The sequence below is a fragment of the Phaseolus vulgaris genome, chromosome 10, assembly GCF_051622355.1.
Source record: "Phaseolus vulgaris cultivar YP4 chromosome 10, ASM5162235v1, whole genome shotgun sequence".
NCBI classification, from domain to species: Eukaryota; Viridiplantae; Streptophyta; class Magnoliopsida; order Fabales; family Fabaceae; genus Phaseolus; species Phaseolus vulgaris.
The window spans coordinates 30,909,161-30,926,529 of NC_143507.1; the positions used below are offsets into that span (position 1 = coordinate 30,909,161).

The 17,369-nt window shown below is 49.9% G+C and overlaps 1 protein-coding gene across 1 annotated transcript; it reads right to left on the minus strand.

Moving 5' to 3' along the window:
* Nucleotides 1–12,094: 12,094 nt before the first annotated feature.
* On the minus strand, nt 12,095–16,919 carry LOC150024718 (uncharacterized). Its single transcript, XM_090296123.1, has 4 exons — nt 15,072–16,919; nt 14,450–14,723; nt 12,272–13,873; nt 12,095–12,186 (listed from the first exon to the last, which is right to left on the minus strand). Exons 1-4 carry the CDS (start codon nt 16,917–16,919, stop codon nt 12,095–12,097), a joined length of 3,816 nt encoding a protein of 1,271 aa, XP_090152249.1.
* Between the last annotated feature and the right edge of the window lie 450 nt (nt 16,920–17,369).

Below are 17,369 nucleotides of genomic sequence, written 5' to 3' on the forward strand. Positions count from 1 at the left end.
GAAGAGGTTAGCTTGGGTATGGTTGAAGTGTTTTCGGAGGAGGAAATAAAGGAGGCAGTGTGGATGTGTGAGGGTTCCAAAAGCCTGGGTCCAGATGGCTTTAATTTCAACTTCATAAAGAGTAATTGGGAGGTTCTAAAGGAGGACATTATGGAAGTTGTACTTCATTTCCAAGAATCAGGGAGTTTTCTGAAGGGTTGCAACGCGTCGTTTATTGCTCTTGTTCCTAAAGTGAAGGATCCCGTTATGATTGATCAGTTCAGACCTATCTCTCTTGTGGGAGCTCTGTATAAGATCATCACGAAAGCGATGTCGTGCCGCATCAAGGATGTTTTACCTCTCGTTATCGATGGAAACCAGTCTGCTTTCCTGACAAAAAGGGGTATGTTTGATAGCATACTGATGGCCAATGAGGTGATTGAGGAGGTGCGGAGAAGGAGGAGAAGTGAGGTTTTTCTGAAGGTGGATTTTGAGAAAGCGTGAGACTCGGTCCGGTAGAGCTTTCTACTGGATATGTTGTATAGGATGGGGTTCCATTGTAAATGGATCAAGTGGGTGAAAGACTGTTTGGAGTCGGCAACTGTGTCGGTGTTGGTTAACGGTAGCCCAACGGGGGAGTTTAGACCATCCAAAGGCCTGAGACAAGGAGATCCTTTGGCTCCGTTTTTATTCCTTATTGTCGCCGAATGTCTGGCTGGTCTAGTGCGTAACGCTCTAAAGGCGAACGTGTTAAGAGGAGTGAAGGTGGGGATAGCTGAGATCGAATGTTGCATGCTGCAGTTTGCCGATGACAATCTGTTTATGTGTGAAGATTCTTTCTCCAATATCTTCACAATTAAAGCAATTCTCAGGGTTTTTGAATTGGCTTCAAGCCTCAAGGTTAACTTCCATAAGTCAAATGGCAGGTATCAAGGTAGAAAATAACTCGTTAGAGTTATATGCAAAAACTCTTAACTGTGGAGTTATGCAGATTCCTTTTATATACTTGGGGTTGCAAGTTGGTGGCAACCCTCGGAGGTTGCATTTCTGGGAACCAGTTGTGGACAAAGTTAAAGCTAGACTCAGTGCTTGGAAAGGGAAATGCCTATCTCTGGCAGGTAGAGTTTGTCTGATTAAGTCAGTTTTAACTTCCATACCTCTGTTCTACCTCTCTTTCTTTAAAGCACCGATGTCAGTGTGTCACAAAATCGCTAGCATTCAGAGGAGATTTCTGTGGGCATGGGGTGACGATCAGAAGCATATCTCTTGGGTTAGTTGGGCAAATGTGTGTAAACCTAAGGAGGAAGGGGGTTTGGGGGTCAAGGATATTAGAATGTTCAATTGCGCCCTGTTAGCGAAGTGGAAATGAAGGCTCTTGAGTGAGGAAAAAGGGATTTGGAAAGAGATTTTATCTTTTAAATATTGTGTTGGTGCAGATAGAGGCCAAGAAAGTAGTAAGTCACACTCTTGGTGGTGGAGAGATATATCCAGGGCATGTGATGAGGGAGAAAGTGAGGGATTGTTTCAAAAATCTGCTGCTTAGAAAATTGGGTATGGGAACAAAGTTAGATTCTGGGAGGATGCCTGGGTGGAGAACACAAAACTTAAAACCTTATTCCCAAGGCTTTATTCTGTTTCTCTGGATCAAGGAAAGACGGTGGCTGTGGTTGGTTCTTGGGAGGGTCTAGAGTGGAACTAGCGGTTGAGGTGGAGAAGACCTAGATTCAGCTGGGAAAGCGCTATGGAGGGAGAACTGCTTGATCTCATTACAGGGAAGATTTTGAGTAAGGGAACCAAGGATGCTATAGTTTGGAAAGGGGATCATAATGGTGTTTATTCAGTGAAGTCCGCTTATGTAATCAAAATAATGGCTTGGTGAACGATGTCTTTTCTCTCCTATGGAATGCTAAAGCGATGCCCAAAGCGTTGTCTACTGCATGGAGGATCCTGCTAGGAAGACTTCCAACTTTTGACAATCCCATCCGGCCGGAGAGGTGTGGCTGTCACCTCTTCCCTTTGCGTGCTATGTAATACAGCAGAAGAATCATCTCAGCATCTGTTTTTGGAATGTATCTACGTCTCTGTGCCTTAGATGGATAGGTATCTTGTCTGTCCAGCATAAGGACATCTCAGTCCATTTTGAGAGCTTTCACCTTTCTCACTGCACAACCAAAAAGAATCAGGTTTGGAAGGGAATATGGGTTGTTATAGTCCGGTGTATATGGGACCAAAGAAACCTGGTTGTTTTTAAACAAGGATGGTTTTAAACAAGGAGTACCCGATGCTGAAGAAACCTTCCACTTAGCTCAATTACAAGTGTGGCTAAGGCTGAAGTATGAGACCTCTCCCTTTGGGTATTCTTTTTCAGATTGGCTACTTAACCCTGGCCTCTGCTTACAAAGTTGCTGATGTAGAGGGTGTACGTAGGCCACTGAAGGAGTGTTTCTCAAATGGGCGTTGGTTATCCTATGGAACACCAAACGGCTTGGAGTAGGGATTAACAGGTTAACAGGGCAGGGTGAAGCAGAGGCAGAGGTGTTGAGGTGTGCAGGTTCTCTGCTGGAAATTTATTGTGTGAAGCCTGTTTGCACAGTTCTGATACTGGAACTGGTTAGTATATGTTTAGCTATGCTAAGGGTAATTCTGGCGAGCACTTGGTGAGCAATGTTTTGAAGACTTCGTTAAAACTCCCCTGAGTTTTAACACGTCAGTCACTGACCCGTTCTCTGTTCCTACCGACTCCCACTTACAGGAACTACTGGATCCTGGAACAACCTGAGAACAAACACTCTCCATATTCAACAAGAAATTTTCTGGAGAAGTTTCAACCGCTGGAATACTAGTTCTCCTAACCCACTGTCGTCTAGGAACCTCAGCTGAAGCAGAACCCGTGCTCCCACTGCCACAAGTACCTCTGACTGGTCTACCTGAACCTTTCCATGCTCGTTCATCCTGAATTTGACCTGTGGCTCTGGGTTTCTCTCTTGTAAAGACAACCCTCTTCTGCCCACGAGATTTTGCGAACCGGACTTTGTTTATCTTCTGAACTGGGTTGGTCACTCCTTCAGACACGGTAATATGACTATATACAACAAACCTCTCTTTCTTCTGCAGGCCATGACAAGATTTCCCTTGACGACCTTCCACTGTTGATTTTTGAACTTCACTTCATGTCCCTATTCGTCCAACTTCCTAACAGAAATCAAACTTTTCCTCAAGCTTGGAACAACTCTGACATCCTTCAAAGTCCAGAAACCAACTGGTGTCTTCAACACTATGTCACCCATGCCCGTAACATCAAGAGTTCTATTGTTTGCTAGTCTTACCATTCCAAAGTCTCCAATAACTAGATTCTACAATGCTTCAGAATCCATGACCCAGGAATCCACACTGCTTTCCGCGCAACAGACTAAAAGGTCCTCGTCCGCGAAGTCTTTTGCAATGTTGACTTATTTATCATTTGGGCATTGATTCCTGAAATGCCCCACCTCCTTCTAGTTCCAACATGTTACACTTGAGCAATCCCGACTCTTTGATTGACTCCTTCTTTTGTTCTTGCTCCAACTATCTCTGATATTTTTCTTACCTCTGATGACATACAACGATTCATTAGATAATTCCTCAAAACTCCTTCTTCGGACATCCTCGTCAAGAATGAGATCACGAATCTTCTCAAAAGTGAATCCATCTGATCCCGTTGAACTGGTAACTGTTGTAACCGTTCCGGACCAACTGTCAGGCAAAAACAATAGCAGTAGTAAAGCTTGAACTTCATCATCGAACTTAATGCCCACTGACGTAAGTTTGGATAAGATCATATTGATGTGCTCAGTAACTAAACTCGCAAATCCTCAATTTGCATTTTCCACCAACTGAAATTTGTACAATCGAATTTTCAATTCGGAACTTCCCTTCTTCTGCCATCTCAAATGACTAGACGAGATACTCGGTACAACTAATTTCAGATCTTGGCAATCTTTTTTTTTTTTTTAAATCAAGAACACAAAAATTGCACCACCCAAAATCACTCACCAACAGACCTGGTCGCAGTCCCCACTGCACCGACACTCTGCACCACTGCCGTCGTTGGTCACCGCTGTTGTGAAGCAGATCTGGGAGCCTCCTCCTTGCACCGCTGTGAAACCCTAAGCCTTCGGACGCTGTTGCAGCCCCTGCGAAACCCTAACTTTGGGATGTTGCTGCCGCCTCTACGAAACCCTAGCTTTGGGGCACTGTGAAACCCTAACTTTGGGACGCTACTGTAGCCGCAATTTTCACGTCTCGTCGATTAATTTCTGCTGATCGGATCTCTAATGTGTAAACGAACCAAAGCTCTTGATACCACTTGATGGGAAAAACGCACGTGGAAGAAGCACACAATCACAAATTAACTGCAGAAAAATAAACAACACAAGATTTAACGTCGTTCGGTCGCCAACTGCAACCTACATCCACAGGGACAACTATTAGGTTTTCATTCTATCCTGTTGCACACCAATTACAAGTACAATGATCTCTTTAAATAGAGATTATAAAAGGGACACAATAATTAAGCCCACCTACTAAACATGGTGCCTAGTCAACCCAACCCAACCCAATTGGTCTTGACTTCATACCCAACAGTTACATGGCTTAACCTATATGGTTTTAAAAATCCTGATGATCTACCTAGCATCAACATAACTTAACCAATGTTACAGAGTTAACATTAAAAAAATCAACACTAGTAAATTAATATCTATGATTTTAGAATCTACATACGACCTAATTTGACCTCATTTATTAATTAGCATCAATTTTTCGTTGTTAGTCTGAACTTTTTAACGATGTAAAATATTAATTTTTTTTTCTTGGAGTGTTAATATATTCATATTTTAAAGGATTTACAATATTCATAATAACATAGCTATCAATTTTCTGCTCCACCAGTGTACATGTCCACACTGTAACAATAGAAATTTCATGAGTTTATGTTCACCATGTGATACATACAACCAGAAAATATGACCTCTCTAACGACCAGTAAATATCACCTATCTAAGGACCACATAATCGGGACCTAATTTCAGCATCAGAAACTTCAGGCTTCACATAATTTCCCATATGATATTAAATTTACATTTTTTGTAAATATTTCCCAAAAAGTGTTGTACAATATGAAAATGATTAATTTGACCGAAACCTCACACATTCGTATAAAACCTTATCCAAGATGTCTAACACTTCATCATGTTATTGCCTCTAAATTCTTCTACTTAAACCTTTCATATGAAACCAGATTTAATCTCTCAACTTAACCTCCAAGTTCAAATTTCCTATTGGCTAATTACCTTTTTTATTTACGTTTTTTAGTTTAGATTATACTGAATTTTAGTTTTCCAATTTGTTTTAAAATACTCTTAAAACATAAATATAAGGTCTTTTTCTAATATGTTTTCGAAATTATAAAATAGTTATATATATAATCTTTTATAATTTATAGTTTTTTATTTTGTTTGAAAATTTTTACTTGATTTAGTACTCCTTTATTTACCAGAACTTGTATACCATATCATTTATTAAATTCTTCCAAAATTATTCCTGCTAGGGAGATGGGACCTAGAGAACTGTTGAAGTCTTCTTCTCCTTCCTTCGGTCGGGCAGGTGGTTGAGTAATGAACTGGGATCCTTCTCTTCCTTCTGCTTATCTTTCGGCACTCGGGACTCGGTCGTCGGGTGAACACCGGATGGTGGGGGTACCTGCGAAGGCACTCCGACGCTCAAGTCAGTAAAGCGGGTGGTTAGCTCTCAGGTAGGTGAACAGTAATAATGACATACCTTACTCCTTGAAATGCGTGCTATTTATATTATTCTAGTGGGCCTACCTTGTTGGGCCCGTTTATCGAGGTGAATACCGCTTAGGGTTGCATTACCTAATTCTTGATGATGGATTAGCTTCACTGATCTCGGTTTGAGCGTTAGTTGTAATGGGGTTCGGTCATCGGCCAATTCCCATGGTAAGGGTCGGTCATCGGCCAAATACCTGTGGTCTTCGGCCGTCTAAGTTGAGTCGTCTAAGGTCTCGGCCACTCGGCCAAGTCTCCAAAGGTCTCGGTCTCTCGGCCTCCCGGCCAAGTCTTATAAGGTCTCGTCCTCTCGACCACTCGGCCAAGTCTTCTAAGGTCTCGACCTCTCGGCCAAGTCTTCTAAGGTCTCGACCTCTCGGCCAAGTTTTCTAAGGTCTCGGCCACTCGGCCAAGTCTCCAAAGGTCTCGGTCTACGGCCGGTCTACCAAGTCCTCAAAGGTCTTGGCCAGGTTCCCATGGTTTCGGTCAGGCTGACACGGCATCGGGCAGCCGGGTGGGTCCCGATCTCTCCCCGTACCGGTACACTTGCCCCCCAGGCTCAAGGGCAGACGCGTGAGTTATGTCCGATGAGTCTTCAATAATGGGACTCGGCCGGTCTTCCTAGGGCGTGCGGTTGTTTCGTTTCTCGAGGTGTGACGTGACCTGGGCGGCGTGACATGACCCTTGGTGACGTGATATGATTGGCATTAATGAGGGGTTTTTTGGGCGGGAAGTATTGTGAACCGCTGGATCTAAGAGATCTAACGGTTGAGATTGATTCGACGCTTCGAATTCCGAGGCCCATGGGCCCTATAAATAGGGGTCTCCAACAGTGTCGAGACCTTGCATTTTCTGAGTGAGTTTGTCTGATAGCTGAGCCTTCCCTCGCCCACTGCTCTGAGAACTGAGTGACCGTTCGGTCTTTTTGCAAAGCTTCACCTCGTTTTTCAAAGGTTAGTGATGTCGATCGTGTCTCGGCCTACTTCCTCTTCGTCTGGCCATTCTTCTTCCACCCTTGGGTCGTCTCCTTCCTCTTCTTCCTCTTCATCTTCTACCGCCGGCCCTTTATCGGTTGGTGTGGTTGAGGCGCCTCCCATGGTAGAGGTGGTCAGGGGGGATGACCCGGTTAACGCTGTTGACCGGTCGGACTCTTCCCCCGCCGTCATCGTTGGTCGACCAGTCTCTCCTCCGGCCGGTGTCATTGACCGGCCGGAATCTATCCCGACGGCCGTCCCGCTAGTGGATCTTAGTTGGGTGGATCCTAAGGTTGCGGAGTTCTCGTCCACTTATGCTACCGAAAAGTCTGTGGCCAAGTTTTTGGCTAAGTATCCGGTTTTGAAAGCGGGCGAGGACTCTGACGGCTCTAGCGATCCAGACTACTTTAGGATCTTGCCTTGCGAGCCGGTCGAGCGGGTGTGTATGGATCGGGCTGGTACCGGTCCTCCTTTCTTTTACATGTACACCTGTTTCTTTTCTGATCTTCACGTGTCCCTTCCTGATGTGATTCCAATAGCCACATAGAACAAGATTCTTGACACTTTGAGGAATCACCTTGAGCTGGAAAATGTAGAGGCACTTTCTTAGAAGTTGGATCATGGTTCTAAGATCAAGAACTCACCAATAACAAGTACCAAATCCCAAACTCATTTGGATGAACCAAATATTGTCAAATTGAATCAACAAAGGAATAGAAACTAGATTAACCGAACAGAATTAAGCTACTAAACAAAAGAACCGAACAGAATTAAAAACAAAACAGAATATAGGTGCTGAAAATAGAAAAAAACCGAAAGCTAGACAACTCAAAACACAAGGCAACATGAACAATTGAAGAAGAAGAAAGGAAGGAGAAGAGAATGCTCATGAAGATGGAAGATAGGTTGGATGATCACGCCACTAGAAGTATGGATGCTCCTAGATGAGTGTGGAAGCCGCCACTTGAGGAAACCATGGTCCTTCAAGATAAGACTAGAGTAGAAGCTCAAAGCTCTCCAAATGCTCACTCCAATTTTGAGTATAGTTTCTTTAGATAAATTCAAATCTGAATTTTTACAAAGAGAGCACCTCTATTTATAGCCTAAGGTGCTGAAAAGTAAGCTACACAAATTCAAAAAAACTCCCTCCTAAAAAGCTTCTAGAATTTGCGCCTAAAACAAAGCATGAGGAAGGTGTGATCCCTTCTCTCACTTTGGCACCTCCTTATTTACTCCTACACCTATCTACTAACACACCCCCCCTAAGACTCTTAACTAAAGACTAAAAGATGCTTTAACAATAGAAGTTTCTAATGTTTCCCTCTAAGCACCTTTCTAAACAATATTTATTTAAAACTTGGCTTTGCCCTTCATGGGATGGTCTTTGGACTTTTGTGGGCTTTGGCCTTTTTGGGCTTGGGCTTGGGCTTTATCTTTTGCAAAGATTAACAAGAAAAACTTTAAATGTGAAGGCGAATGATCTTGTTCTTCATTATAAAAAGCCACCTTTAGTTGATTCTCATCACTTCCCTTCGATAGGTTCACGATGGGCGTCCTTCGGGCGCTCAACGTGGCACCCACCCAAGTGCACCCAAACACGTGGGCGTCCCTTCAAGCGTTTCGCTTGCTATGTGACGCCATACGGCTTCGCCCCACCCCGTCTTCCTTTCTTTGTTATTATGGTTCCCACCCCGGCCGTCTCTCCTCTTGGCTTTCTTTGGCCGGGCGGCCGGGGCATGTATTGTTTGATCCTTTTGCGGTTTCGTATAAGCGGTTTAAGGAGAGGTTTGTCAAGGTCGTCATTCGGCCTGAAGCAACGGCCTTTTTCTTTGACCGAGCTGGTCGGTCTCGGTTCCCCCTATATTGGACCTCCAAGCCCAAAGATTTTAAGAGTTGGCCGAGGCCGATGGGGAGTGAGGAGGAGGTAGAAATTCTCTCCTTCTTCGACGCACTCCCAAGGAAGCTTCCCTGCCGATCGCTAATCGGTGCATATACCGAGACGGCGCGTTGGGCGGCCATTAGGGGTACGGGCTCGTCATTTGTTGTGTCGGTCGGTATATTTAGTTTCGCTGTTCTAACTTGTGTTTTTTGGTTTGCAGCTACGATGGTTAACGAGAAACCAGCCGGCGTAAGCGTCCTCGACGAGTACCGGAAGAGGGCGGCAGGCAGAAAGGGACGTCGAAGCATCGACGTTCTTCCTGCAAACGCTCCTGCCGCCCCTGCTGCTGAGAGGGAACAGGCCGGCCCTTCCCACAAGTCCAAGAAAAGGACGAGGGATGGTGGTAACATTGCCACCACCTACCGCTCACCCGGCTCTCTACCGACGCCGCCTCCTTCCCGCCGAGAGATAGTCGAGGTGGGCTCTCTCTCCCCTCGGCACGTGGAGCAGGCATCCGGTGCTTCAGCTGGTGGCCATCGACCGCCGATCTCGGCCCTAGATCTTCTAGGGGGTAGTCACAAGTTCACGCGTAGGGTTCGCGTGGCTCTCCCTGAGGGGACCCAGGAGTCGATCCGGTCGGTCGGCCCCATGGACCTGCTGAAGAGTGGGCTGGAGCTTATGTGCCGGTCCATTGTCCTTGTTGAGCAAGGGATCGAAGGTCACGGTCAACATGCCGAGGATGCCTCTCGGTTGGAGCAGGATCTGGCCGAGGCGCGCGAGAACTTGAAGCGGTCTTTGGCTGCCAATGAAGACCTCTCGGCCAGTGCCGCCCGGGAGGCTGCCAAGAGGGAGCTCGCTGAGAAAGATGCCGCCGAGGCGAGACGGCTTTTGGCCTTGGCCAAAGAGGAGGCTTCGAGGGCGGTAGCCGAAGCTGTCGAGGTGAAGAAGGTGGCTGAGGAGAAGCTTTCGTCCTCGGCCGCTGAATTGGCCGCCCTCCAAGCTGCCAAGGACCAAGTTGAGGCTGAACTCGACCGGAACTACGACGAGTCGGAGGAGCTGCTTAAGCAGTGCTTCGACCGAGCCGTGCGCCAAGCCCATTTTCTTTATGGGGGACCGCCGGCCACTGGTGAATTTAACATGGACTATGAAGTTCACCAGGGTCGGTTGATTCCAAGCGCCGAGGCGGGGGCTTTGGAGGCTCAGGCGGCCGGGACCCCTGAGGGGGAGGCCGAGGTTGAGGAGGGAGATTGCGTGGAAGTTCAAGACTAGGCTTTACCCTTGGCCGGGGTGTGGCCTGTTCTTGTTTTTAATTTCCTCCCAGGCCGGGGTGTGGCCTTTTTATTTTGCTTTTTGATGTATCGCCCGGTCTTTCTTGTTTATTAATGCATCGTCCAACTTTCTTTTATCAGTTTGGCATAAAAATTTTACTCAATCGGTCTCCCAAGAAGATGGGCGGTCGGCCCTTCAATTGCGAATGTAAAATTCAAATGAGTAAAATGTGGGCGATCGGCCATTTAATTGCGAATGTAAAATTCGAGCAACTGAAAATGTGGGCGATCGGCCATTAAATTGCGAATGTAGAATTCGAGCAACTGAAAATGTGGGCGATTGGCCATTTAATTGCGAATGTAAAATTCGAGCAACTGAAAATGTGAGCGATCGGCCATTTAATTGCGAATGTAAAATTCGAGCAACTGAAAATGTGGGCGATCGGCCATTTAATTGCGAATGTAAAATTCGAGCAACTGAAAATGTGGGCGATCGGCCATTTAATTGCGAATGTAAAATTCGAGCAACTGAAAATGTGGGCGACCGGCCATTTAATTGCGAATGTAAAATTCGAGCAACTGAAAATGTGGGCGATCGGCCATTTAATTGCGAATGTAAAATTCGAGCAACTGAAAATGTGGGCGACCGGCCATTTAATTGCGAATGTAAAATTCGAGCAACTGAAAATGTGGGCGATCGGCCATTTAATTGCGAATGTAAAATTCGAGAAACTGAAAATGTGGGCGATTGGCCATTTAATTGCGAATGTAAAATTCGAGCAACTGAAAATGTGGGCGATTGGCCATTTAATTGCGAATGTAAAATTCGAGCAACTGAAAATGTGGGCGACCGGCCATTTAATTGCGAATGAGGGCGATCAGCCATTGAATGCGAGCGAGTGATATGAGGGCGATCGGCAATATCTACGATCGTCGAAATTCGAGTAAGTATAATAAGGGCGTTCGGCCACTATACGCGAATGTTGCAGTCGGCAGGCCGGCACTTGCGATGTTACTCGAGCAAGTGGGCATTTGGCATGCCGGCACTTGCGATGTTAATCGGGCAAGCGGGCGTTCGGCCATTTAATTGCGAATGTAAAATTCGAGCATCTGAAAATGTGGGCGATCGGCCATTTACTTGCGAATGAGGGCGTTCGGCCACTATATGCGAATGTTGCATTCGGTAGGCAGGCACTTGCGATGTTAATCGAGCAAGAGGGCGTTCGGTTTGCAGGCACTTGCGATGTTATTCGAGCAAGCGGGCGTCCGGTGGGCCGGCACTTGCGATGTTAATCGAGCGAGCGGGCGTCCGGTAGACCAACACTTGCGATGTTAATCGAGCAAGCGGGCAGTCGGTGGGCCGGCACTCGCGATGTTAATCGAGCGAGCGGGCGTCCGGTAGGCCGGTACTTGCGATGTTATTCGAGCAAGCGGGCGTCCGGTGGGCCGGCACTTGCGATGTTATTCGAGCAAGTGGGCAGTCGGTAGGCCGGCACTCGCGATGTTTAATCGAGCGAGCGGGCGTTCGGTTGGCCGGCACTTGCGATGTTATTCGAGCAAGCGGGCGTCCGGTGGGCCGGCACTCGCGATGTTAATCGAGCGAGAAGGCGTCCGGTGGGCCGGCACTTGCGATGTTAATCGAGCGAGCGGGCGGTCGGTAGGCCAACACTTGCGATGTTAATCGAGCAAGCGGGCAGTCGGTGGGCCGGCACTCGCGATGTTAATCGAGCGAGCGGGCGCCCGGTTGGTCGACACTTGCGATGTTATTCGAGCAAGTGGGCAGTCGGTAGGCCGGCACTCGCGATGTTTAATCGAGCGAGCGGGCGTTCGGTTGGCCGGCACTTGCGATGTTATTCGAGCAAGCGGGCGTCCGGTGGGCCGGCACTCGCGATGTTAATCGAGCGAGAGGGCGTCCGGTGGGCCGGCACTCGCGATGTTAATCGAGCGAGTGGGCGGTCGGCGGGCCGGCACTTGCGATGTTAATCGAGCAAGTGGGCGTTCGGCCAATACTTTCGGTAGGATATTTCCAACACTTTTGATGAAAACGCCTCGTTAAAACCCCCCTGGTTGGGTGAGGAAAAAGTGCGTGATTTTATTGATTTTAGCTGTAATAGAACTTGAGGTGCGTGGCATTCCACGTCCTCGGTACAATTTTTCCTGACAGCCACTCTAAATGATAAGCCCCTCCCTGCGCAACTTCTCGGACTCGGAAGGGTCCCTCCCAGTTGGATGAGAACTTCCCTTCATTTTTTCTTGCGTCGCTGCGCATTCTCCAGACAAGATCACCCTTCTGGAAACCTCTCGGCCGTACTTTGGTGTTGTACCGTCTGGACGCCCGGGCTTTACAGGCAGCCTCCCGAATCTTGCTTTTGTCACGAAGCTCACTTACCAAGTCAAGGTTGACCGCTAGGCTTTCCTCGTTTAGGGTGAGATCGAACATCTGCCGTCGTATGGTGGGCTCGGCCACCTCTACCGGGATCATGGCCTCGGTTCCGTATGTCAGGCTGTAGGGCGTTTCTTGCGTGGTAGTTTGGGGAGTGCACCTGTACGCCCAAAGTACCTCGATCAACTCCTCGGTCCATCGGCCCTTTGCTTTGCCCAGACGCTTCTTCAGCTCGTTGAGTATGACCTTGTTGGCGGCCTCGGCCTGCCCATTGGTTTGTGGGTGTTCCACCGAGGCTGTGACGGACTTGATGCCCAGGTCGTCATAGAAGGATTGTAGGCCTCGGTCGATGAACTGTCGGCCATTGTCAGTTACTATTGTGTGTGGGACGCCGAATCGACAAACTATGCTCCTCCATACGAAGTTTTGTACATTCTTCGCCGAGATGGAGGCGAGGGGCTCGGCCTCGATCCATTTGGTGAAGTAGTCGACTCCCACCAGGAGGAATTTGGTCTGCCCCTTCCCTGGGGAGAATGGCCCGATAATGTCCATCCCCCACATGGCGAACGGCCATGGGGAGATGATGCTATGCAGTTCTTCCGGCCTGGTGTGGTGGAGGGGGCCGAACTCTTGGCACTTGGCGCATTTCTTCACATATTCGGCACAGTCGCCTTGAATGGTCGGCCAGTAGTAGCCGGCCCTCAAAACTTTGGCAGCCATCGTCCTCGTCCCGGCGTGATTCCCGCAGATTCCTTCATGGATCTCGGCCAGGATGTACTCGGCCCTTTTGTTGGTGATGCATTTTAGCAGGGGGGTCGAGTAGCCTCTCCGATACAAATCTTCGTTAATCATGGTGTACCGGGCGCATTGCTGCTTCATCGCCTTCTCTTGGCCGGCCTTGCATGTGCCGACCGTTAGATATTGGATGACGGGTGTCATCCAGTTTTCGGCGTCGGCCTCTTCTTCTTCGATAGCCAGACACTCGGCCTCGGCCTCCGTCACACTAGGGTGTCTCAGCCATATTTGTATGACTGACCTCTGGTGGCTCTTCTTTTTGGTGATCGAGAGCTTGGACAGGATGTCGGCCCTTTTGTTGTCCTCCCTCGGTATGTGTTGCAAGGGCGCTTTGTTGAAGCGGGCGATACTGTTTTTGGCCGCATGGTAGTACCGCTGCAGCAAAGGCTCTTTAACCTCGAAATCTCCGTTGACTTGGCCGACCATCACCTGGGAGTCGCTTTTGCATGTAACCTCGCGCGCTCCCATGTCGTAAGCTAGGTTCAGCCCGGCCAGCAAGGCCTCGTACTCGGCCTGATTGTTGGTCGCCCGAAATCCGAACTGGAGGGCTTGTTCCAGGAGGAGGTCGCCCGGCCCTTCCAGGACGACTCCCGCTCCACAGGCTGTTTTATTTGATGAGCCGTCCACGTAGAGAGTCCAACCGTCCGAGAGGGTGGGCAGTGGTGTCAGCTCGGCCGAGAAGTCGGCCAAGCATTGAGACTTGATGGCGCCCCTCGGCTCATAACGTATGTCGAACTCGGAGAGTTCGACCGACCATCCTATCATCCTCCCTGCAAGGTCCGGTTTAGATAAAATTTTGAAAATAGGGTAGTCGGTTCTTACAGTTATGGAGTGATTTTGGAAGTAGGGGCGCATCCGTCTTGCCGTGAGGACGAGTGCGAGAGCCACCTTCTCAATCATCTGATATCGGGTCTCGGCCGAATGGAGGGTTCGGCTGACAAAGTATATGGGTCGCTCCTCGCCCTCGGCTTCCTGCACCAGGGCAGCGCTGACTGCTTCTTCCGAGACTGCTAGATATACGAGGATTGGGACGTCGGGTCTCGGCTTCTGGATGACGGCCGGAGATGTGAGGAACTCTTTGAATTTTTTGAAGATTTCCTCGCATTGGTCGTCCCAGACGAATTTTTTGCCTTTACGGAGCAACTGAACGATCGGCCTCGTCCTCTCGGCCAAGCGGGGGACAAATCGAGAGAGGGCGGTCAGCCGCCCAAGGAGTTGTTGCACCTCCTTCACGGTGTTCGGGCTTCTCATGCTGAGTATGGCCTGGCATTTGTCGGGGTTGGCCTCTATCCCTCGGTGGGTGAGCATGAAGCCTAGGAACTTTCCCCCCTCCACCCCGAAAGTACATTTTTCGGGGTTGAGTTTCATGTTGACCCCCCTTAGGGCCTTGAAGACCTCGTCCAGATCCTTCAGATGTTGCTCGAACGAGACGGACTTCACAACTATGTCGTCCACATAGACTTCTACCGCCCGGCCTATTAAACCCTTGAAAATTTTGTCCATGAGGCGCTGGTAGGTTGCCCCGGCGTTCTTGAGGCCGAACGGCATGACCTCGTAGTAGTAGTTGGCATCGGCCGTCATGAAGGCCGTCTTCTCCTTGTCCCGCGGGTGCATGCTTATCTGGTTATAGCCAGAGTAAGCGTCCAGGAAGCTCATAATTTTGTGGCCGGCCGCCCCATCCACCAGTCGGTCAATGTTTGGGAGGGGGTAGGTATCCTTCGGGCATGCGCTGTTGATGTTTCTGTAGTCGACGCACATCCTCCAGTTACCGTTAGGCTTGGTAACCATGACAACGTTGGCCAGCCATGTCGTGTATCGGGCCTCCCTTATGAATCCGGCCGACAGGAGCTTGCCGGCCTCCTCCTTCGCTGCGAGTCGTTTTTCGTCGCCCAAGTCCCTCTTCTTTTGGGAGATCGGACGGGCTTCCTTAAATATGGACAGCCGATGGGTGATGACATCCGGACTTACTCCCGGCATGTCGGCCGGCGTCCATGCGAACATGTCGACATTCTTTTTTAGCGCGGCGTGCATGACCTCGGCCTCGGCCGCCGCCAAGGCTGTCCCTACAGCCGTGCTGTGCTCTTCGTCGAGGAGGGGGACTCTCCTCAGCTCCTCTCTTGCCTCTAGCCTGTCCTCGGTTGCCCGGGGATCAAGGTCTACTAGTGCCACGGTTGGCTGGGTCTCCCGGGGCCGGTCCTTCCTGGGGGAGCGGTCCTTTCGGGAGGACTTTCTCGCCCGAAGGGGAGAGGTATCTGCCCTTAGAGGCTCCACCCGGAGGCTCTCGGCGTAGCATTCCCGTGCTTCTTTCTGGTCCACGTGGACCGTGAGAATGTCTCCTCTCTTCGAAGGGAATTTCATTGCGAGATGAGGGGTTGATACTATGGCCATCAGCCGGTTGATGGATGGCCGGCCTAGGAGGATGTTGTAGGAGGTGTTGGCGTCGATGACCAGGTACCGAATTTTGATGGTCCTGGTGTTCTTCCCCTCTCCGAAGGTGGTGTACAAGTCGATATACCCCTTGGTACCCACCCTTTCGCCCGAGAATCCTACCACGTGGTCGTCGTATGGCATCATCTCGGCCTCGGTCATTCTCATGGCCTTGAAAGTTTTCCAGTAGAGGATATCTACCGAACTTCCTTGGTCCACGAGGGTCTTCCTTATGGTGAATCGATCTATGTCGACCGCTATCACCATCGGGTCGTCTTGCTGGCGGTAGTCCACGCCTTTAAAGTCTTCGTCCGTGAACGTGATGGGTGGCATCCTTGGTCGGAACGCCACGGCGTTTACCTGGTGTACCGCCCGGAGGTGCTTCTTCCGGGCGTTGTTTGTGCTTCCTCCCCCGGCGAAACCGCCGGCTATGGTGTTGATAACCTCTCGGTTACCTCTCCTATCGCCCTCCCTTGGGGGATCGTCCCTTCGAGGGGGGTCGGCCCTTGCGGGTTGCCGGTCGCCTCTGTTGTTTTGGTTTTCTCGGCCGCGCTGAGGTGACCTCGTCCGCCTGGGAGGATCCGCCCGGCCTGGTGGGTCTCGGCCATTCCTGACGAACCGGCGGAGATGCCCAGCCTGGATAAGTTCCTCTATCTTGTCCTTAAGTGCTTGACACTCGTCGGTTGAGTGTCCGGTGTTCTGGTGGTACCGACACTGCTTCCTCCGGTCGGCGTTATTTGGGCTGGCCACCTTCCTTGGGGGAGGGATCAGCTCGGCGTTAAGGGCTTCGTCCAGAATCCTTCCCCGCTCGGCCGTTAGGGGTGTATACCTCGAGAAACGGATCGGTCGGTCTCGGTTTTCCCGGCGCCGGTCCGTTCTCTGTATCGGCCGAGCCTGTCGGTCTTTTTCTTCCTTCCTCTCTCCACCGGCCTCGGCACGGGCCTTGTTGCGGAACTCTCTTAGCTCCTCCAGCTGCATGTACTTAGCGGCTCTCTTTCTCAGCTCGTCCAGGCTGTCGGCCGGCTGCATGCATAGGTTGTCGGCAAAGGGCCCCGGGCGCAGGGCCGTCAGCATGTGGTGCATGGAGACATCCGGACTCAGATTTCGGATGCTCATTGCCACTTTGCTGAACCTATCTACGAAGGTCCTCAGTGACTCTCCTTTCTCCTGGCGGATGCCTACCAGGGCGATTGAGGTCAGGTGGTGCGGCCGGCTGGTCGCAAACTGTGTTTCGAACTTTGCGATGAGCGTGGCAAAGCTATCTATGGAGTTGGGTGAGAGCTTGGTGAACCATCTAAGGGCTGCACCCTTCAAGGATGTGGGGAACACCCGGCACAAGACGGCGTCGTCCGAGGTGTAGAGACTCATATGGGTGGTGTAGGCGTCCATATGCTCGTCCGGGTCGGTCGACCCGTCGTATCGGTCTCGGTTGAAACCCTTCCACTTCTCAGGAAGTGGGACTTCGATGATGTTGTTTGTAAAGGGGTGACGGCGGTTCGGGTCGGCCGTCAGGGTCGTCCGGGTGGACCTGATTAGGCACGACTCGTCGCCCATTTCAGTCTCGCGGGGAGGGGGTCGGCCTCTCGTCCCCTCGGCCACATCCGGGTTGGGGGGAGAGGTGTAGGACTTGCCAACCACGTTCGTCGGTATGACAGAAGGTCCTCCCTCCCCCAGCTTCTTTCTCATATCTTCGTTCTCCCTGCGGAGAACTTGCAGCTCTTGTTCATTTTTCTGAGCGGCCTCCTCGGCCTTTCTTCGCATCTTGGCCATCTCCCTCTGGAGAGACAGCAGCAGCATTGTTTGGTCGGCTTCAGTCATTCTTTCCATGCTTCTTGTTGA